This window comes from Mustela erminea, chromosome 12, assembly GCF_009829155.1.
Source record: "Mustela erminea isolate mMusErm1 chromosome 12, mMusErm1.Pri, whole genome shotgun sequence".
Classification (NCBI taxonomy): domain Eukaryota; kingdom Metazoa; phylum Chordata; class Mammalia; order Carnivora; family Mustelidae; genus Mustela; species Mustela erminea.
Window position 1 is genome coordinate 68703379 of NC_045625.1, and position 16470 is coordinate 68719848.

Sequence of the window (16470 nt, forward strand, 5' to 3'; positions counted from 1 at the left end):
CCTGCCAGAGTGGGTGGTTAAGTGGTATATGCAGGGTGGAGAAAAGAGAGAATCATTGGCATCTATTTTGAGCCACAGCAAACAGGTCTCACTCTCCACTTCTTCACAGGTCATAGAGGCTGAGCAAGGGTATGGTCAGGACTGGGTGTTCCACTGCCAGGGGACCCAGGCACAGAACCCATGGCTGGCTGCCTGCATGATGGTGTTCTTGAGGGCTGGGAGAGCCGTGCGCACTTGCAGTGTTCCCCAGGGCCACCAGAGGGCAGTACTGGTGCACACCCTGGCCTCCCTGGGTCCATCTTGGGAAGATTTGAGCAGTGGTTCCCAACCCCAGGAGATCTGATGCTTCTATTTTTAACAACTATTTTCTGATGTCCCGCTTCCACCTGAAGTGAAACCGATGGCTAATAAAATTTACCCCAGCAAATAGTAAATAGGATACCTTTGCTGTAAAGGAGAAAAGGGGAAAGTAACTTGGGATAAACGAATGAGATTTGGTATGTAACACTCAAGACATAGTTGCCCTGGACCAACACCACGGAGCAGCTGGGTGCTTGTGCCCATGGGCTGATCACTGTGAATGAAGACTTACAAGCGCAGGTTGGTGTAGAGGTGTTACATTCATGACAGAAAAGAACACCACGATTCTCTGAAATGGTAAACAACTCTGGCAAATTTAAAAAAGAATATAATTGTTCCTTTTTGGTACTCTTGGAAACTTCATGTAACTTACAACTGCAAAAACATTTTCATTTATGCATAAAATAGCTTGTGCTCTTATAATTATAAGCAGGCTTGTTCACCAGGTCCTATGGGACAGTCCAGTGGAGTGAAACTCAGTTTTTTTGTGAGCAGTGGCCTTTGCTGAGAACTCGAGCCCATGCCAGAGGATGGGAGATGCCCTGTCCTTCCACCCCGACGTAAGCCACCTGAGAGCTGGAGCTCTGTGTCCCATTACAGGTCCGCAGACGCTGCAGAGTGCCCATGGTGGTTTTCAGTCTGGACTCACTGAGTACTGTGGCCTGAGTCCCTCCTCTGTGACTGGGGTGACTATCGGCCAGCCTGAGTCTGTGGGACTGGTCAACTTGAGGGCTTGGACCCCGAGTAGTGAGAGCTGATGTAGACTGAAGCCAGACAGCAGATGCCTCTCAAATCTGGCAGAGAGGAAAATCTGAGGTTTCATGTCTCCTTAAGCAAGGTCTGTCTACCCACAAGGGCCCTTTCACGCCTCTGGCACCCCTGGCACGTATTCTCTTTGTAGTTCCCAAGACAGGCTGCCTGCCCTGGTGGGAAAAAAAATGGGTAATTAGTTCCAAAACCCACTCTCTGGGCAAGGCAAATCAGTGGCCCTGCAGAGTAGCTGCATTCCAGGACCTTGGTTAGGATAGAAGGATAAGGAAGTCTCTTTCTGGAGCCTCCGGGGGAAGGGCTGAAACCCAGGCCTCTGACCTCCGGCACAGCCTCACCCAGCCCAGCTGCCCCTGGCACACTGCTGCCCGGCGGGAAGGTTCATTTCACATTTGGGTCAGAGCAGCTCTCGTGTTCTTTCCTTATCCTAGAGCCCACTGCTGACGGTTTTTGCAGCAGAGAGGTTGGTGGCTGACCCCAACCGGATCTCAGGGGTTTCCGTAAAATGAGTGGGACAGTTGGGTCAGTGAGTCCCAGGCTACATCCACTGAAGTTCCACCTTTGCCGTTTTTTATATCCATGAACTATATGTACTTGTTATTTATCTTGAGATGATCCAAGGAGAGAGGTTTAGGACTTGCTGGTGAGTGGTCAGTTTTACACACGTTTACACATTATACACATTTCTACTCCTGTGACCAGTTTCCAGGGGATGCCAGGTATAGCCAAGTTTCATTTATTTGTTCAGATCTAGGCATGATCAAGGATGTTCTAAATGAGGTGATTTATAGCATTGATTATAGAATTCCCTCTGATCATCTGATTAGGTCACAGGAATTTGAATTTCTATTGAAGCTTTACTTTCAAAGTGCCCTCCTATCTCCTCCTCATGTGCCAGAGCACAAATGCCTAAAAATACACCCAGGCAAGTAGAGTTCAGTACACTAGGGTTTGTTCACCCCAAGAAATTAGAATACTGGAAAAACCAATAAAACATAGTTTGGGATGGGATGGAAATGTCTGCCTGATTGTTCTGGACCCCCGATCTGAAGCGATTTTCATTTTAGAGTTTCCACGATTGTAGCAATTATCTCTGAAAGATTTTTGTCCACACTGATTTGGATGAAGTTTTCTGGAGCCGATGGGGGCTCCAGAGTTTCGAACTGGGACTCTAATAACTCAGGGGGCATAAAGTGTCCTTTTCTCTTGAGTAAACGCCCAGAGATGACCTCAAAGGACCCACTCAGATGGACCACGAGGAGCTTCACTTCAGCTGGGTGTTTGTCCTTCCCCGTCTCATCACACTTCGGGGATGCTCCATCTTTTCCTCGTATTAAGATGTCTCTGTACGCTTTCTTCAGAGCCGAACAGGCTAGAACCACATGCTGTCCAGAGGCTACATCTCTGTTGAAAAAAAAAAAGGGGGTGGAGAGTGGGACTAAAGAACGCAGACCTTTGAAATAACTGGTGCTGATTCTAGATTGAAGACCGGTCCTACTTCTCTCCCAGTGGAAGGTATTACAAAATGGTGGAGAGGTATCAGGCAGTCCTGGCTTTAAGGTAAAGATCTTCCTTGCACTAGTGAACTGAGCCGTCTTGGGCAAGGTATTTACCTCCCTGAGCATCAGTTCATCATCTCTTAAATGGGGCCCCTTAGAGCGCCTGTCCGTAGACTTGTGAGGAAGAGTTGACCAACATGCCCAGTACACAGGAAGTTCTTGGTGTCAGCTCTGCTCCTGCAAATGTAGACATGGCCACTGCATGTGGACATGGGTGGCTGCTGGTAGGTGCCTGTGCCCCACACACCTTGGCTCAGATTTTCCACAGGTGTTCAGTGATTTGAAACTCACAACTGGCTTCTCCCCCTTCCTACTCTACAATATGCTGGGAGTCTGGTGAATTTACCAGTGCAGAGCTGGAGAAAGCAGGCAAAAAGGGGAATATCAGGCTGTCTGTGGTCAAGGGGAACAAGATATAAGAAGCGTCCAGGGATATGCTAAGAAAAAACCTGAGCCGGAAATAGAGGCAGCGTGACCAGGCACCACAAAGGGAAACCAGTGTGCTCCGAGACTGCCCAAGTGAGTGAGCCCCCTCTCCCACGCAGCTGCTGTGTGCCCCTGTCCACGGTCAGGAGAGGCAGCCGGCTCTGGCTGGGAAGGGACTCCAGTAAAGAGGTAAGAGGTGAAGAGTAAAACCCTGGCTTGGGTACTTGGTAGAATGTTTGTTTTAGAACTGAGAATTCTGCAGGTGTCTGCCTTTGATCTACGGACAATGTACACTTGAGATCCAGTGGATGGAGCACATCAGCAGCAGCGAACTTATATACCTGGGCCGTCTGGCTCTTCCCAGAGGCCATGGTTGAGAGCTCATTTATTCTGGGTCTGGATGTCTGATAGCTCCTCTCCGGAGGATCTTAACTTCTGCTTCCATCACAGGTCAGTATATTTGATCTAATCTACTTACGTTAAGACCCAGTTGGGTAGGAGTTCTCAAACCTTGAACCCTAAACTCAAAGCCTATGCAAAGACAAGGTTGCCAGCTATGTCAGTGCAGTGTGAAAAAGTAAACTGAATTTTTAATTTTAAGTATATTCTAATTGCATATGGTGTAAAGGTTTTAGATTTATAAAAATATGAAATGTCATCTTCATTTTAATTAGCAATAATCGCCTTGGATAAACCTACGATACTGCCACTGCGCAAAGCTCCTCATTTTAGAAACAAGATTTATAAGCCATTCCCTGCCTCTTCTCTATCCTCCTCCACATCCCAACCAGGATTCCCAGGGGTCAGTTCCTCAGATGGGTGGAGGGGACCTCATTTGCTCAGAGGCACGATACAGAGCAGACGGTTTGGGACTCCCAATTCTGATGACCAATTATCTGTTCACTTACAAATGACCCCAGGTCTTCCCTGGTTGCCACAGCTTGGAGTTGGGGTAAGAGGTGGAGACAAAGATGTGACTAGAACAGTCAGTAGTGTCATCGGTTACCATCTTTCCAGCACTTATATGTTTTCAATACCATTCTGAGTGCCTCCCATATCCCGTCTCACTAATTCTCACAATATTCTGTGAATAGGAACTACACCCCCATTTTCAAATGAAGAAACAGACTTATGGAAGCCAACTGGCTGACCAAGATTCCCAGACGATAATTGCGGAGCTGTCTAGGAGGTTCATTTCCAGAACCCAACTGAATTACACGCGGGTTCTGACTGATTTAAATCATTGTTGGTTACCTGACAGACGTGCATTCCATTTCTATGATCCTTTACCATTAGCCAGTTGTGATTTCAAGAACGTATTTTTTGCCTCTACTTTCTGATGAATTTTCTTTACTCATTGGCTTATGTGAAGGCCTGATGCTCTCTTACCTTAGTAAAATGTCATGTAAGTTGCAGAGCCATGGTATCCTGTCCTGAAATTAAAGCAGACACAAAGTGACTTCCCCAGGTATTGTTTATTTGTACAGAAACACATCATCAGCGTTACAGTCCAGAGAAATCTTAGCGGTTTTGAGAAGTAGGCCGTACTTCCAGCCTCTAGATTTGTGAGAACTGAATGTCTCTTGGTTAAGCCCCCAGCCTGTGATATTTTGTTACAGTGGTCCAAGCCGACCAAAACTCACCTGAAACACCATTTGGGCCTGGGGCCTTTTTTGCAGGGAGGTCTTGGATTCCAGAATCAGTTTTTTTTTTTAAGAGCATTATGTTATGTTCAGGTTTTCTATTCTTGATTCAGTTTTGGTGTCTGAGAGAGCAGGACGAGATCACACATACAGTTAGATCTCCGGACCCTCCTGATTTCTTAAGCCAGATGCAGCATCGGCAGGGTTGTATTCCCCTTTGGGGGGAAAAGCGGAGTAGTCTCTGCCATCAGTTACGGCCATCCAAGCCCATGTCCCCCACAGTAATTTATGTTTTTCTAAGAAATTGTCCAACTTAAGTCTTTAAATTTACAAACATCACCAGTTCAGAGCCCTCTTCTCATTCCTACTCTTAATTGTGCTTTCTTTCCACTCTTGATCGATCAGTCTTGTTAGATTTTTATTTTTTTGAAACAGCTTATATTCCATTAATTTCAGCATCCATTTCTACTTTTTTCCTACATATTCCTTTTTGTTTATTGTTTTTCCCTACTTGAACATTTAGCTCATTACTTTCCATTCTTGTTATTTTTCCGGAAATGCTTCCAGAGGTCATAGATTTCCTTCTAAGTAATGTTTCAAAGGCATCCCATAAGTTTTGGTTGACAGCACTTTTGTTGTACGTTTCTTCTTTTTTTTTTTTTTTTAATATTTTATTTATTTATTTGACAGAGAGAGCACAAGTAGGCAGAGAGGCAGGCAGAGAGAGGGGGGGAAGCAGGCTCCCCACTGAGCAGAGAGCCCCATGCGGGGCTCGATCCCAGGACCCTGAGATCATGACCTGAGCCAAAGGCAGAGGCTTAACCCACTGAGCCACCCAGGCGCCCCTTGTACGTTTCTAAATAGAGAGGAGGACTCTTGAGTAAATGTGTGAAGCAGATGCTTCATAGCCCTGGTGAACAGTGTGGGAGTTGGCAGTGAGGAAGGTCAGGAGAATCTGCCTCGACTAGATGGTCAAGAACTTGAGTGACCTGCTAAGAAAGGTTGGGCTTTACTGTAAGGGTATTAAGACTTGGAGGCATGAGCTTCAATTTTGTGTTCACATTTGTGACAAAAGGGAGTGACTGAGATTCCTTCTTCACAAAAGCAGAAATTGGAACTAGGAGATATTAGAGCAAATTCACTCAACTCTGTGAGTGGTTACTACAGATGATAGGATAAATTATGAAAGTCAAACACACAGAAAGAAACTTAGGGGAAAGAGAAGAGGAAACAGCATAACCCAAATGAGCATCTCTGCCTGCTGGGTCTGACATTCAAGGTCATCTCCTTCCTGATGGGTGTCCCCCGCCCCCAGCCCAGTGCTTGGAGGTAGTGGGCACAACAAATGTTCTGGCAGGAGTTCAATCAGGACATCAAAAGGGCAGAGAAAGATTCCTGGGCCTCTGGTTTTAGTGATGTGATGGAAACATCTAGAGACATGAAGTGTCTTCTGGAAGGGGACAGTTAAAGGGAGAAGGGAGTTGGAGCTCAGAGGAACAACGCAGGAGCCCAAGTAGGCCCAGCATTGCTAGGGGAGGCAGACAGAGCAGAAGGAAGGAGCGGGTGGGGAAGAGCAGTGGCCAGGGCCCACTGTTTACCTGCTGCAAAAATGAACTTGAGACCACAGAGGAAAGAACACATGTAAGAAGAATATAGACCCCAAAAAAGATAGGGAAAAAACTCCAAAATTCAAACTCTAAAATTTGTAGGTATTTTAAAAGATAAAGCCAAGAGTGATATATTCTGTAAAAACATTTTCCAGTACTTCCCAAATTTTCTACACAAGGCAAGTGTTACATTGATAATCGGGAAAATTTTTGACAAAAACCCCCTCATCTAGCAGACTCTGAAGTCTGCATCAGTGTCACTGCGGGCTGCTGGGACAGCTTGGACCTGGCGTGGGGGTGGGGGGTGGGGGGCACGCTGGCAGCTTGCAGATCCTTTATCATCATTATCACACGAATAGCAACCCCTCACAGCCTGAGTGGCGTATCCACTAGAGGTTCCTGTCACGATGGACGTGTTCTCTGCACCTTCTGGTGGTAGCCATGGGCCCTGTGTGGCAACTGAACACTTGGGCTGTGTAACACCAGAACTGGGGTTTACAGTTTAGTTTATGTTCATTTACATTTAAATAGCCTGAAGGAGCCCCTGGAATACTCAGCACAGGTTCTCTCTTCAAACTTCAGCCCTCTGAGCACGAAACCCTCCCCAAGCCTTTCCCAGAGGAGGCAGAACCCCTGCCTCAGACTTTCCACAGGGGCCTCCTCACAGGATCCTGGGGGGGCGGCCCGCAGAACTGGTTGCTAGAGGGGCCCCCAGTGCCAGCGCATCTATGACCCACACCTTCACTCTTAGCTGAGTTCTCCTCACGCATGTCAACCATCTGCTATTCTAGCTCTTTCTCTCCCCGGAAGGGAGAAAGTCTGAAGTCCGGCTAACCTGTAGAGCTTCTCCTAAATATATTTAGTGACTCATTATGTTTCCTCCAGTAACCGATAACCTTTTCTTCTGTACAATAAATTCCTTTTCTGAACTCTACCCCTACCCCCATCCAGACTGCCCAGTTAACAAGCCTCGCGTGTGAACAGGAGAATGTTTAAAGGTCATTTGAAAACTCCATCCATTTGGGTTGCTTTACCTTGTTCTTTAACTTTTATTTGCACTCACCAAGGAGAAAACCCTGGCACGGTCACACTTACAGACTCAGGAGAAACAGTTTATGTGATGCGTACCTGTGCGCATAGATACATAAGCGACAACAGTAAGTTGTATTTACTGAATGCTTTGGGTACTTCACTGTGCATAATTTTTTTAGTAGTATCTCATTTAATCCCCTCAAGCACCCAGTGAAATGGGTCCTCTTCCATCCCTGCTTCACAGGAGGAAAAGGAGGCAGAGAGAGACTAAGCCATTGGCCAAAGGGCACACAGGCCTAGTGGTGGAGCCAGGTTATCTGCACTATGTCTTTATCTCTACCATAATGTCATTATTATGCTCCACTTACTATTCTGTATCTCTTTTATGGTTCCCTCCTGCTGTCCCCTAAAGTCAAATGTCGCAAACTTAATTTTGATGGTTCAAAGTCTGAATCTTGGCCAGCTCAAGCCATCCTCCCTGAAACAGAGAGAGGTGTATGCTCGGAGTCCCTAGAACTAGACCAAGTGATGGTGGGGGACTCCAGTCCCTGGAGGCTGGATAAGGGGACGAGAGTGAGCTAGCTCAGTACAGCTGGGACCGAGGTCACTGAGAGTGGCAACCACAGTATTGGTCTTCGGCCAGTTCCACTCTGTTCCTGCCCTTTGGACACCCCGGCCCGTGAGCCTGGCTGGGGCCCTGGCCCTCAACTCTCCCCTGAACTACGGCGAGTTACGCCAGCGAGTCCGGTTTGCACCTGTGCTTTAGGAGGGACCCTTAGGAAGTGGCCTCATGACGGTGCATAAGGAGTGAGGCGCTGTTCATTCCTGCACTTACAACTGAGTCACGGGTATCTTCTGATGTTGACTGTGCGGCCAGCCCTGGGGGTATATAATGGTCATCAGAAAGGCCACAGTTCTTGCTCTTTCAGAAGTAGAATCGAGTTGTAGAGATAAATATTAATCAAATTCTCACACCATCAAATGCCAACTTGCAGCTGGGACCTGAACTGTGTGGGCCATGGTGCTGTGAGAATTTATTATAGGAGGTTTTACTTCAGAAGGCCCAGAGGGACTTCCCTAAGTGGCACAGAAGCCGAGCTGTGGATAGGAGCAGGGTACATTTCAGAAGTGAGGGGACAGAAGTGCACTTCAGACAATGAGACCAGCAGATGCAAAGGCCCTGTGGGGAGCAGCGGGGCAGCAGGAGTGACTGACAGGGGCCAGGGTGGCTCTGGTGGAGAGAGGGAGGGAGGGTACCCGAAGAGAGGGGAATGGGGCATGTTGAGGCGTTGGGCTCTTTGGTCTTGACCCTGAGATGGATGGGACACTTCCAGAGGGCTAGATTTGAATTTGTAACCATCCTTCTGGCTTTGGGGTGGTGGTGAGGTGCTGGCGGCAGCTGAAAGGCATGGGGAGGAGGAGGAAGGCAGAATCTCCAGAATTACGTCCTGCAGATTGAAAGCCTGCAGCGAAGTGTCCTGGCAGGCTCTGCCCAAACAGGGGCGGGGTGACTCCTAGCTATGTGTTTGGAGAGCATTTCAGGGCCAAAGCTGACCATGTGCAGGACCGCAGGTGCCTGGCTTCGGAGTGCTGTGCACGAGTCCTCTCGGGCAGGAAGTGTCCTACACCACGTGCTGGGAGAGCCCCACCTGCGGCTCCCAGCTGGAGCGTCTGGGTTGGAAACAGTCAGCACATGTTACCTGGTCATTGAGTGGGATCCCTTTTCCCATCTTCATTCGGTTTTCCTCTGGGTGATAGTCATCCGCATCATAGAATTTCCATCCCAGCTTTAAGAACAAAGTGAACGGGTGTAGATGACAACCACCATTACTGACACTACGTACAGGGCAGCCCGGGGACCACCCCTCCCCCTGTGGTCCCCCTCCCTCCACTCCCCATCCCCGACACGGGAGCGGGGAGGCGGTCATGCCACATCCCCGTCCCTGCTCACTGGGCTGCTGCTCCTTTCATTCATCACTCTTGGTCATCACCAAGGTGTAAACCAAGATTGCCCCACTGGCTTTCCCAAGCCACACCTGTGGTGAGTTTTACAAACCAGAAAGGAAGGGCCAGAAAGAAAGTGCACCGAAGGGAGAGAAGCAAAGAGACAGCACCACGGGGCTCGTCATTGGGAGGCATCAGAACAGGTTACCTCGGAGGCCAGCAGGGCGCCCACGGTTGATCTGTGGAGAGGACACAGAGGTTCAGGTGATGGCCCTTCCCAACCCCTGCGTGGCCCCCACCATGCAGGGTGCCCTGGAGACAGCAGCCACCCTGCCGTGTTGAAACCAGTAATTTCATGATACTGAAGCAGGGACAGTAATGCTGTCAGGCCTAGAGTCAAGAACATGTCCGTGTTCTCCAGGAATTTAGATAGTTACTGAATTACCACTAATTTTCTTTCCCAAAAAACAATATATGAGATCTCACTAAACTCCTGAAGTCTTTCTGAAATGTTTTGGTCCCTGTTCTAGAGATCATGATGTTTTGTGGGGAAAAAAGCTGATGAGAGATGAGATTTTACTGAGGGTACTGCCGGAGGTCTGACAGGGGGGTTTAAGGTTCAAGGAACTCATACAAGCATTACCACCTTGCCTGGGGCTTCTTAAAAAATAAAGGGGCACCTGGGTGGCTCAGTGGGTTAAAGCCTCTGCCTTCAGCTCAGGTCATGATCCCAGGGTCCTGGGATCAAGCCCCGCATTGGGCTCTCTGCTCAGCAGGGAGCCTGCTTCCTCCTCTCTCTCTGCCTGCCTCTCCACCTACTTGTGATCTCTGTCTGTCAAATAAAATATTTTAAAAAATTAAAAAAAATAAATAAAATAAAATGAAGTTTAGGATGAGAAATCAGCCTGGGAGGGAAATGCTCTGTGCGACGTGTGTGGTGAGGACATGACGTTCCCCAGTGGGCAGCACTCAGTGCAAAGGACTTGGGTCTCAGTACCAACAGCTGGCTACAGTCTCCGTGCGGCCACTACCTGGCCACCTGCTTCCATGCCAGTCACCTTTCCCTCTACACCTCTTTTCTCACCTCCAAAATGGGGGAACCGAGCTACACGTACCCACTCACTACTCGTTTCACTCAGCCAGCACTTCCTGAGCACCTGCTAGTCCCCAGGAGCTGAAAATAACGAAAACAAAAACAACGAAAACAAAACCCTGCTTACATTCTACCTGGATTCAAGGGTCCTGTCTCTTTTGTGAAGAAGGCCTTGAGGAGACCTCGTGTTAAAGACACACGTGTACTCCCAACTGAGACCCGCTCCCCGATGTGACCAAAGGATTGCAAAGGGCTGTAACTTCTCCCATGAGGTTCCCCGTGCTGATGCTTGCACAGGGGGACACACTGCAGCCTACCAGTGACCAACTCCAGGGCTGGGGAAGCCAGAGCTGGGCATGACCGAAATGACACTGAAGCCCAAGTTAGATGAGCCAGGGATGAACACGTCAGCCACCACTCACAAGCTGAAAGAAGAGCTAACTAGCCTGGGGTGTAGAGGGGCAAAGAAGAGACAGAAGGAAAAGGAAAAGCCACTGTCCACTGCTCTATCCAAACCTCCTAAGCCAGAGAACGCAGGACTTGACACGGACTCACGGACTCGGACAAGGACGCCTGGCACAGAGCTCGGCTCGGAGGAGACTGGTTGGAGGAAGGATTACAAACCAGTCTGGGACCCAGGGATCTCTAAGCGGGTTAGTCTAAATCAGGATCATGGAGATTGAAAAGGGCTGTAGGGCAGTGGTGGTAGGCTGAGGCCCAGGTTAAAAGCAAAAGATATTCAAAAGGCCGAAACCTGAGGGTGGCTTCACGAAGGCTATTAAAACATAAAGGAAACTAACCTATTGCCACCTATTCACATAGCTCTGTTCATTCATTTGTTCATTCATCCATTAAGTCTGCAAATATTTCTTGAGTACCTACTACATGCCAGACATTGTTCTAGACAGAGAGGGCAGTAAACAAAAAGGAAAAAGATCCCTTGCATTTAGGTAGGAGAGGGGGAGGCAATAAACAGTGAAAAAGTAAAATTCATGCTTGACATTGTTTTAATAGTGGTTTAACTACAATCTTTCTGGTGTGAGACTTGTTCTATTGAGCCATTTTTTTCCCCTCTCATATATAATGGCGTATAATTTAAAATCCTGCAGGGCCCTAACAAGAGCTCACAGAAATCACCGAAGAACTCAGTTTTCTATATCTGTTGATCTATATAATCATTCTCATTTTATTACTCAGTCCCTCAGCAATAGTTGACTCTGAACTTTAACTGTCAGAGGGCACAAGCTCAGTTCCTGGCCAGCTTCTTGATCTTCACTCACTCCCCCGGTTATCTCAACATCTTATGTCTTTAAATGTATCTGTGCACCAAGAATTCCTACATTTATATCTAAAGTTCCTCTCCTGACACTCTGGACTTGGATAGCCAATCAACCACTTGACAAACCCACTCAGGCGACTGATAGGCAATTCACCACATCCCACATTGGACTGTGCTGTTTTTTCTCCCAAAACCTGCTCTGTCTACTGCTTCTCCATCAGTTAATAATAACTCCCTTCTGGATACCCAAGCCAAAAATCCCGAAGTCATCCTTCACACCTTTCTCCCTCACTCATACCCCACAGCCAGTCCATCGACACAACTTTCTGGTTCTACCTTCAGAATATCTCCAGCAAACGACCACTTCTCCTCACCTTCATTGTTTCTCTGACCTCATCTCCCATCACTCAGCCACAATGAATTCCCTGGTAAGCCACTATGAAACAAAGCCTCTGGGCCTTTGCACTTGCTATATTCCCTTTGCCTACACTGCCCTTTCCCTAGCCGGCCACCAGGCTTAGTCCTTCACTTCTTGTGAGTCTTGCCCACATACCACTGCCTCAGAGGAGCCTTCCCTCACCATCCTGCCTGCTGTTCTTTGTTCTACTTACTCTCCTTTATTTGCCCCTAGAGCACCACCACTGCCTACCACACCGTGTACATGTATTTATGCACTTCCCTGTCTTGTTTCCCTCCCATACTAGGGTATAAACTCATTGAGGGTAGGGATTTTATCTATCCTGTTCATTATATATCAGTGACACAGAGTCAGGATCAAGCTCTATAAATAGTTACTGAATGCATGAATACCATAACCATATAAACCATATGGTTTCACACACTCCCCCATCTGCTCCAAAGCAGAGAGGGGTACATGAATTACTCAAGCTCACACAACCAGGCAGCAGCAGCACAATCAAGACCCGGGGCTCTTGACTTCCACTACATCACAGCACAGAAGCAGTCTTACATTCAACCTCTTCAAATCATACAACAACTAGGGATTTTCACGCTTCATGTTTTATTTTAATTTTATTCAAAGGCTCCCCAAATCATTTTACTTTCTCAAGAGATGAGGCTAAAAATGCCACAGTAATCTTAAAAACCTAAACTTTCCTACCTGGAGCAAGAGTCTTTAATACGGGGGCGCCTGGGTGGCTCAGTGGGTTAAGCCGCTGCCTTCGGCTCAGGTCATGATCTCAGGGTCGTGGGATCGAGTCCCGCATCGGGCTCTCTACTGGGCAGGGGGCCTGCTTCCCTTCCTCTCTCTCTGTGATCTCTTCCCTTCCTCTCTCCTACTGTGATCTCTCTCTGTCAAATAAATAAATAAAATCTTTAAAAAAAAAAAAAAGAGTCTTTAATACGTAGTTGACCACACAAGATAGTCGTGGCGCAGAAAATTCTAGAAGGGCACTACAGGTCTTTGAAATTACGATATTCCACTTGATTAAGGTTTGTCTTTTGCCTCCTGTGGCGGATCGTAGCAGTGGCTCCCTTTTCGGGTTAAGGGCGCGGTTAGATTTTGGTCTAATCAGGAAGCCAAAGTCTAGCTCCCGGCCCCCAAGATGGCCAGACTGGGCTGAGCAGAGAGGCTCTGGCGCACCCGGCGGTCCTCCTTGCAAACCCTTAGGGGGATTTGGAACTCTATTTATTTACTCTGACTTTCAGGTAAAGCTGATAAACGCTGACACAGCACAGAGAAAACAGACCAGAAGGTGAAATCTCATCGCACAAGTCCAGCAGCTCGCAGGACTGGAGCTGCCCCTCCGCCCAGCCTCACAAAGGTGTGTGGGAGAGTGGGACGACGTTCGCCCCTGAGCTTTGGGCCTCGCGCCCTTCCACCCCGTTCTGACAAGAGGCTCCCAGACACCGGCCCTGAGGACCAACGGAGCCACGGCGGGCGGCGCCGCGGCAGGCGCTTCTTCACAGAGGGCTGCCCCTGTGAGCCTCTCGGGGTAACGGTCTCGGCGCCCCGGGGCGAGCAGGTTGGAGGGTGGGGAGAGAGAGCCGGTGCCCCCGAGCCGCAGCTTCCTCATCAGCAAAGGGAGGCCGGAGGTTCCCCAGAGCCCTGCGTACCCCGCGGGCCCGGAACCGTGACGCCTCCGGCCTCCGCTGCGCGCGCCGCCTCCTCCAGGGCGCCCCCCGCGACCCGCCGCGACCCCCGCCCTCCCAGACCTACTTCCCCGAGCCGCTCACGCCCATCACCAGCAGCGCACCGGGCGCCGCCATGGCCGGGAGTCAGGATCCTTCCCGCTTCCCGGGCCCGTCCGCCCCGCCTTCTCCGCCACTGAGCACCGAGCGGCGGGGAGCCGGACAGCCTCGTCCCGCCCCTCACCGCTTTGCTCCGCCTCAGCCCGCGCCCCGCCCCGCCCCGCCCCGCCCCGCCCCGCCCCGCCCCGCCCCACAGCGTTGCTCCGCCTCAGCCCGCGCCCCGCCCCGCGCACGCGCTCCTCGCCGTTCCCTGGCAGTGGCGGGGAAGTGGAGCCCGTGGGCGGCAGGAGCAAGCAAGTCTCTACCGCGCGCTCCACCCGCTCGTCTCCGTCTACTGTCCTCCTACCCCAGGCCCCAGCAGGGAGCCTCGCCCTCGTCCTCCTCCACCAATGGAGGGAGCTTTTTTTTTTTTTTAACTGTAGAAAGAATAAGCAGAAAATAAATTCACACTTTGCCACACCGTGCAGCATAAACATCCATCCTTTTTTTTAAAAAAAATAATTTTATTTATTTGGTTTTCGTCATAGTAAGTGTAAACATCCGTCTTAAAATGATGCCTCCTCCAGTATAGACAGGTGAGTATGAATACTTGATGAAATTGGGATCATGCTGTAGACAGCCTATCGTAACCTGGCATTTTGTTACAAGAGTAGGAGGCGGACATCTTTTGGTGTCGTATATAGATTGGGCCGTAGTGGCACAGGTCGTGGCTGCATGGCTCTGCTATTTAATCTGGCTTCTGTCCTCTGTAAATTACTTAAAGGGGAGGACTATCCCTTTGAAGGGTCCATTTGCTTTAGAACAGTGTGTTGATTATGTGTCATTTAAAATATTTGATTAAAAGCACCTTTAACGACATTCTGCCCAACCTCCCTTGTTACCCAAGTTCATATTACTTTGTCCTGGAAAACAATGAAGCTGACATAAATCGCTTACCTAATGAGTGTTTCAATTAGCCCTGCACTAACTTTGTTTTATTCCTACTTAGCTGGAGTGGGTGTTCCTGGATACGCATTTACAGATGAAGAAGTTGAGGCCTGGAGAGGAGGTGATCTTCTTTAGGTTCAGTTATGGCTGATAAAACTATCTTGAACATCTACCATCTGCAGGACTCGGAACATAAATATTACCCTCCAGATGCTGCAAGGTAGGTAGGGAACAGAGTGAGCAAATGCTGGAACTTGTGCTCTTTTGGCTTGGGAAAAAAAAAAATTCACATTGCTTTCAAAGTTCAAGTCAGAACAAATAGTAGAAAGTCTTTTCCCCACTCCCCACCCTGATTTCCATCCCAAGATATGTTCTAGAACCTCAAATTTGCTTTCCTAGTCAGGGTGGTGGTAGGAAGCAGCCCACTCAAGTTGGGTTGTTTGAAAAGCGTTTAACAAAGGGACAGCTTACAGAGATGCAGCTAAGGTCAGTTAAAGCATCGAGGGGAAGTATCCTGTTCCCAGTAACTGATAGGAAAAATAGCCTTAGGAAGAGTGACATAGATAGCCCTTGTTGGCCCAAAGGAGGAACCCAAGAGATAAATGACCTCTCCTCCCTTCCTCTTGCCTTCTGATCTTCTGCTAGTGACCAAACCCCACTGTTCTCATCTAAGTGGAAGACAGAATTAGGGAGTCTGTTTAGCTGGCTCGTGCATACCCATCTCCCAGGCATAGAGCAGGGAAGAGAGAGGTGGAGAGTTATCTGATGGGGCAAAGGAAAGATTCCCCAGCACTTTTGCTCTCAAGTCCTTAAAATAATCCTCCTGTGCTTGCTTCCAGGGCAGAACTCAGAGATGCCCCGTAGAGCTGAATTTCACCTCTTTGTTGTTGCTTTGGCTTCTGGAGAATGGTCCAGAGCTTCTCATGTGTTACTAATGGGCAACTCTGAGGCTGAACACCGATCAGGTATTAGGTCCTACCTGTCTACTGCAGGAACTGCTTTATTAACTAAGGCACATGGTGCCCTGGGAACTGGAGGAGACCGTTGGTGAACGGCTTCCTGCATGTGTTACCTAGGGACCCAAGCCCAGATCACCCCCATACTGAGGACAACTATACTGTCTAGTAAACAGTGGCTGTGGAAAAGCTCCTATATGCAGCAGGAGAAAGATAGGGTGGGGTGGGGAAAACTTTCTCTTAATGCACACAGGCACTTCCCAGGGAAGCAAATCAGCTGATAGGATGAGGGCTTGGGCAGATATTCCCATAAAAGGTGCCTTACAAATCTGACCTATCTCATTAAGAAGAGGTGAAATATGTACCTCCTCTCTTCCAGAAGAGTCTGTGATACTGATTCAATTTTGGGAATTCAGATAGATGCATGGCAGAGGTGCTTGGGTGGCTCAGTTGTCTGCCTTCAGCTCAGGTCATGACCCCAGGGTCTTGGGGTAGAGCCCCTTGTTGGGCTCAGTGGGGAGTCTGCTTCTCCCTTTCCCTCTGCCCCTTACCCTGCCATGTTCTCTCTCTTCTCCCTCAAATAAATAAATATAATATTTAAAACAAAAAACACATAGATACATTGGAGAGCTCCACAGACCAAATCATAGCTAATCCCCTAAGTA

The 16470-nt window shown here is 48.7% G+C and overlaps 1 protein-coding gene across 3 annotated transcripts; it reads right to left on the reverse strand.

Annotated features, from left to right (window-relative positions):
- Window positions 1–729: 729 nt before the first annotated feature.
- Window positions 730–14043, reverse strand: IDNK (IDNK gluconokinase). Of its 3 annotated transcripts, none has more exons than XM_032308003.1 (5): window positions 13928–14043; window positions 9548–9578; window positions 9096–9182; window positions 4503–4546; window positions 730–2532 (listed from the first exon to the last, which is right to left on the reverse strand). In XM_032308003.1, the coding sequence occupies exons 3-5, from the start codon at window positions 9129–9131 to the stop codon at window positions 2187–2189; spliced, it is 426 nt and encodes a 141-aa protein (XP_032163894.1). In that variant the 5' UTR covers window positions 9132–9182; window positions 9548–9578; window positions 13928–14043; the 3' UTR covers window positions 730–2186. The 3 variants fall into 3 exon arrangements, with proteins under 3 accessions (XP_032163894.1, XP_032163891.1, XP_032163893.1); XM_032308000.1 differs by having other exon boundaries at window positions 13891–14032; XM_032308002.1 differs by lacking the exon at window positions 9548–9578 and having other exon boundaries at window positions 13891–14043.
- Between the last annotated feature and the right edge of the window lie 2427 nt (window positions 14044–16470).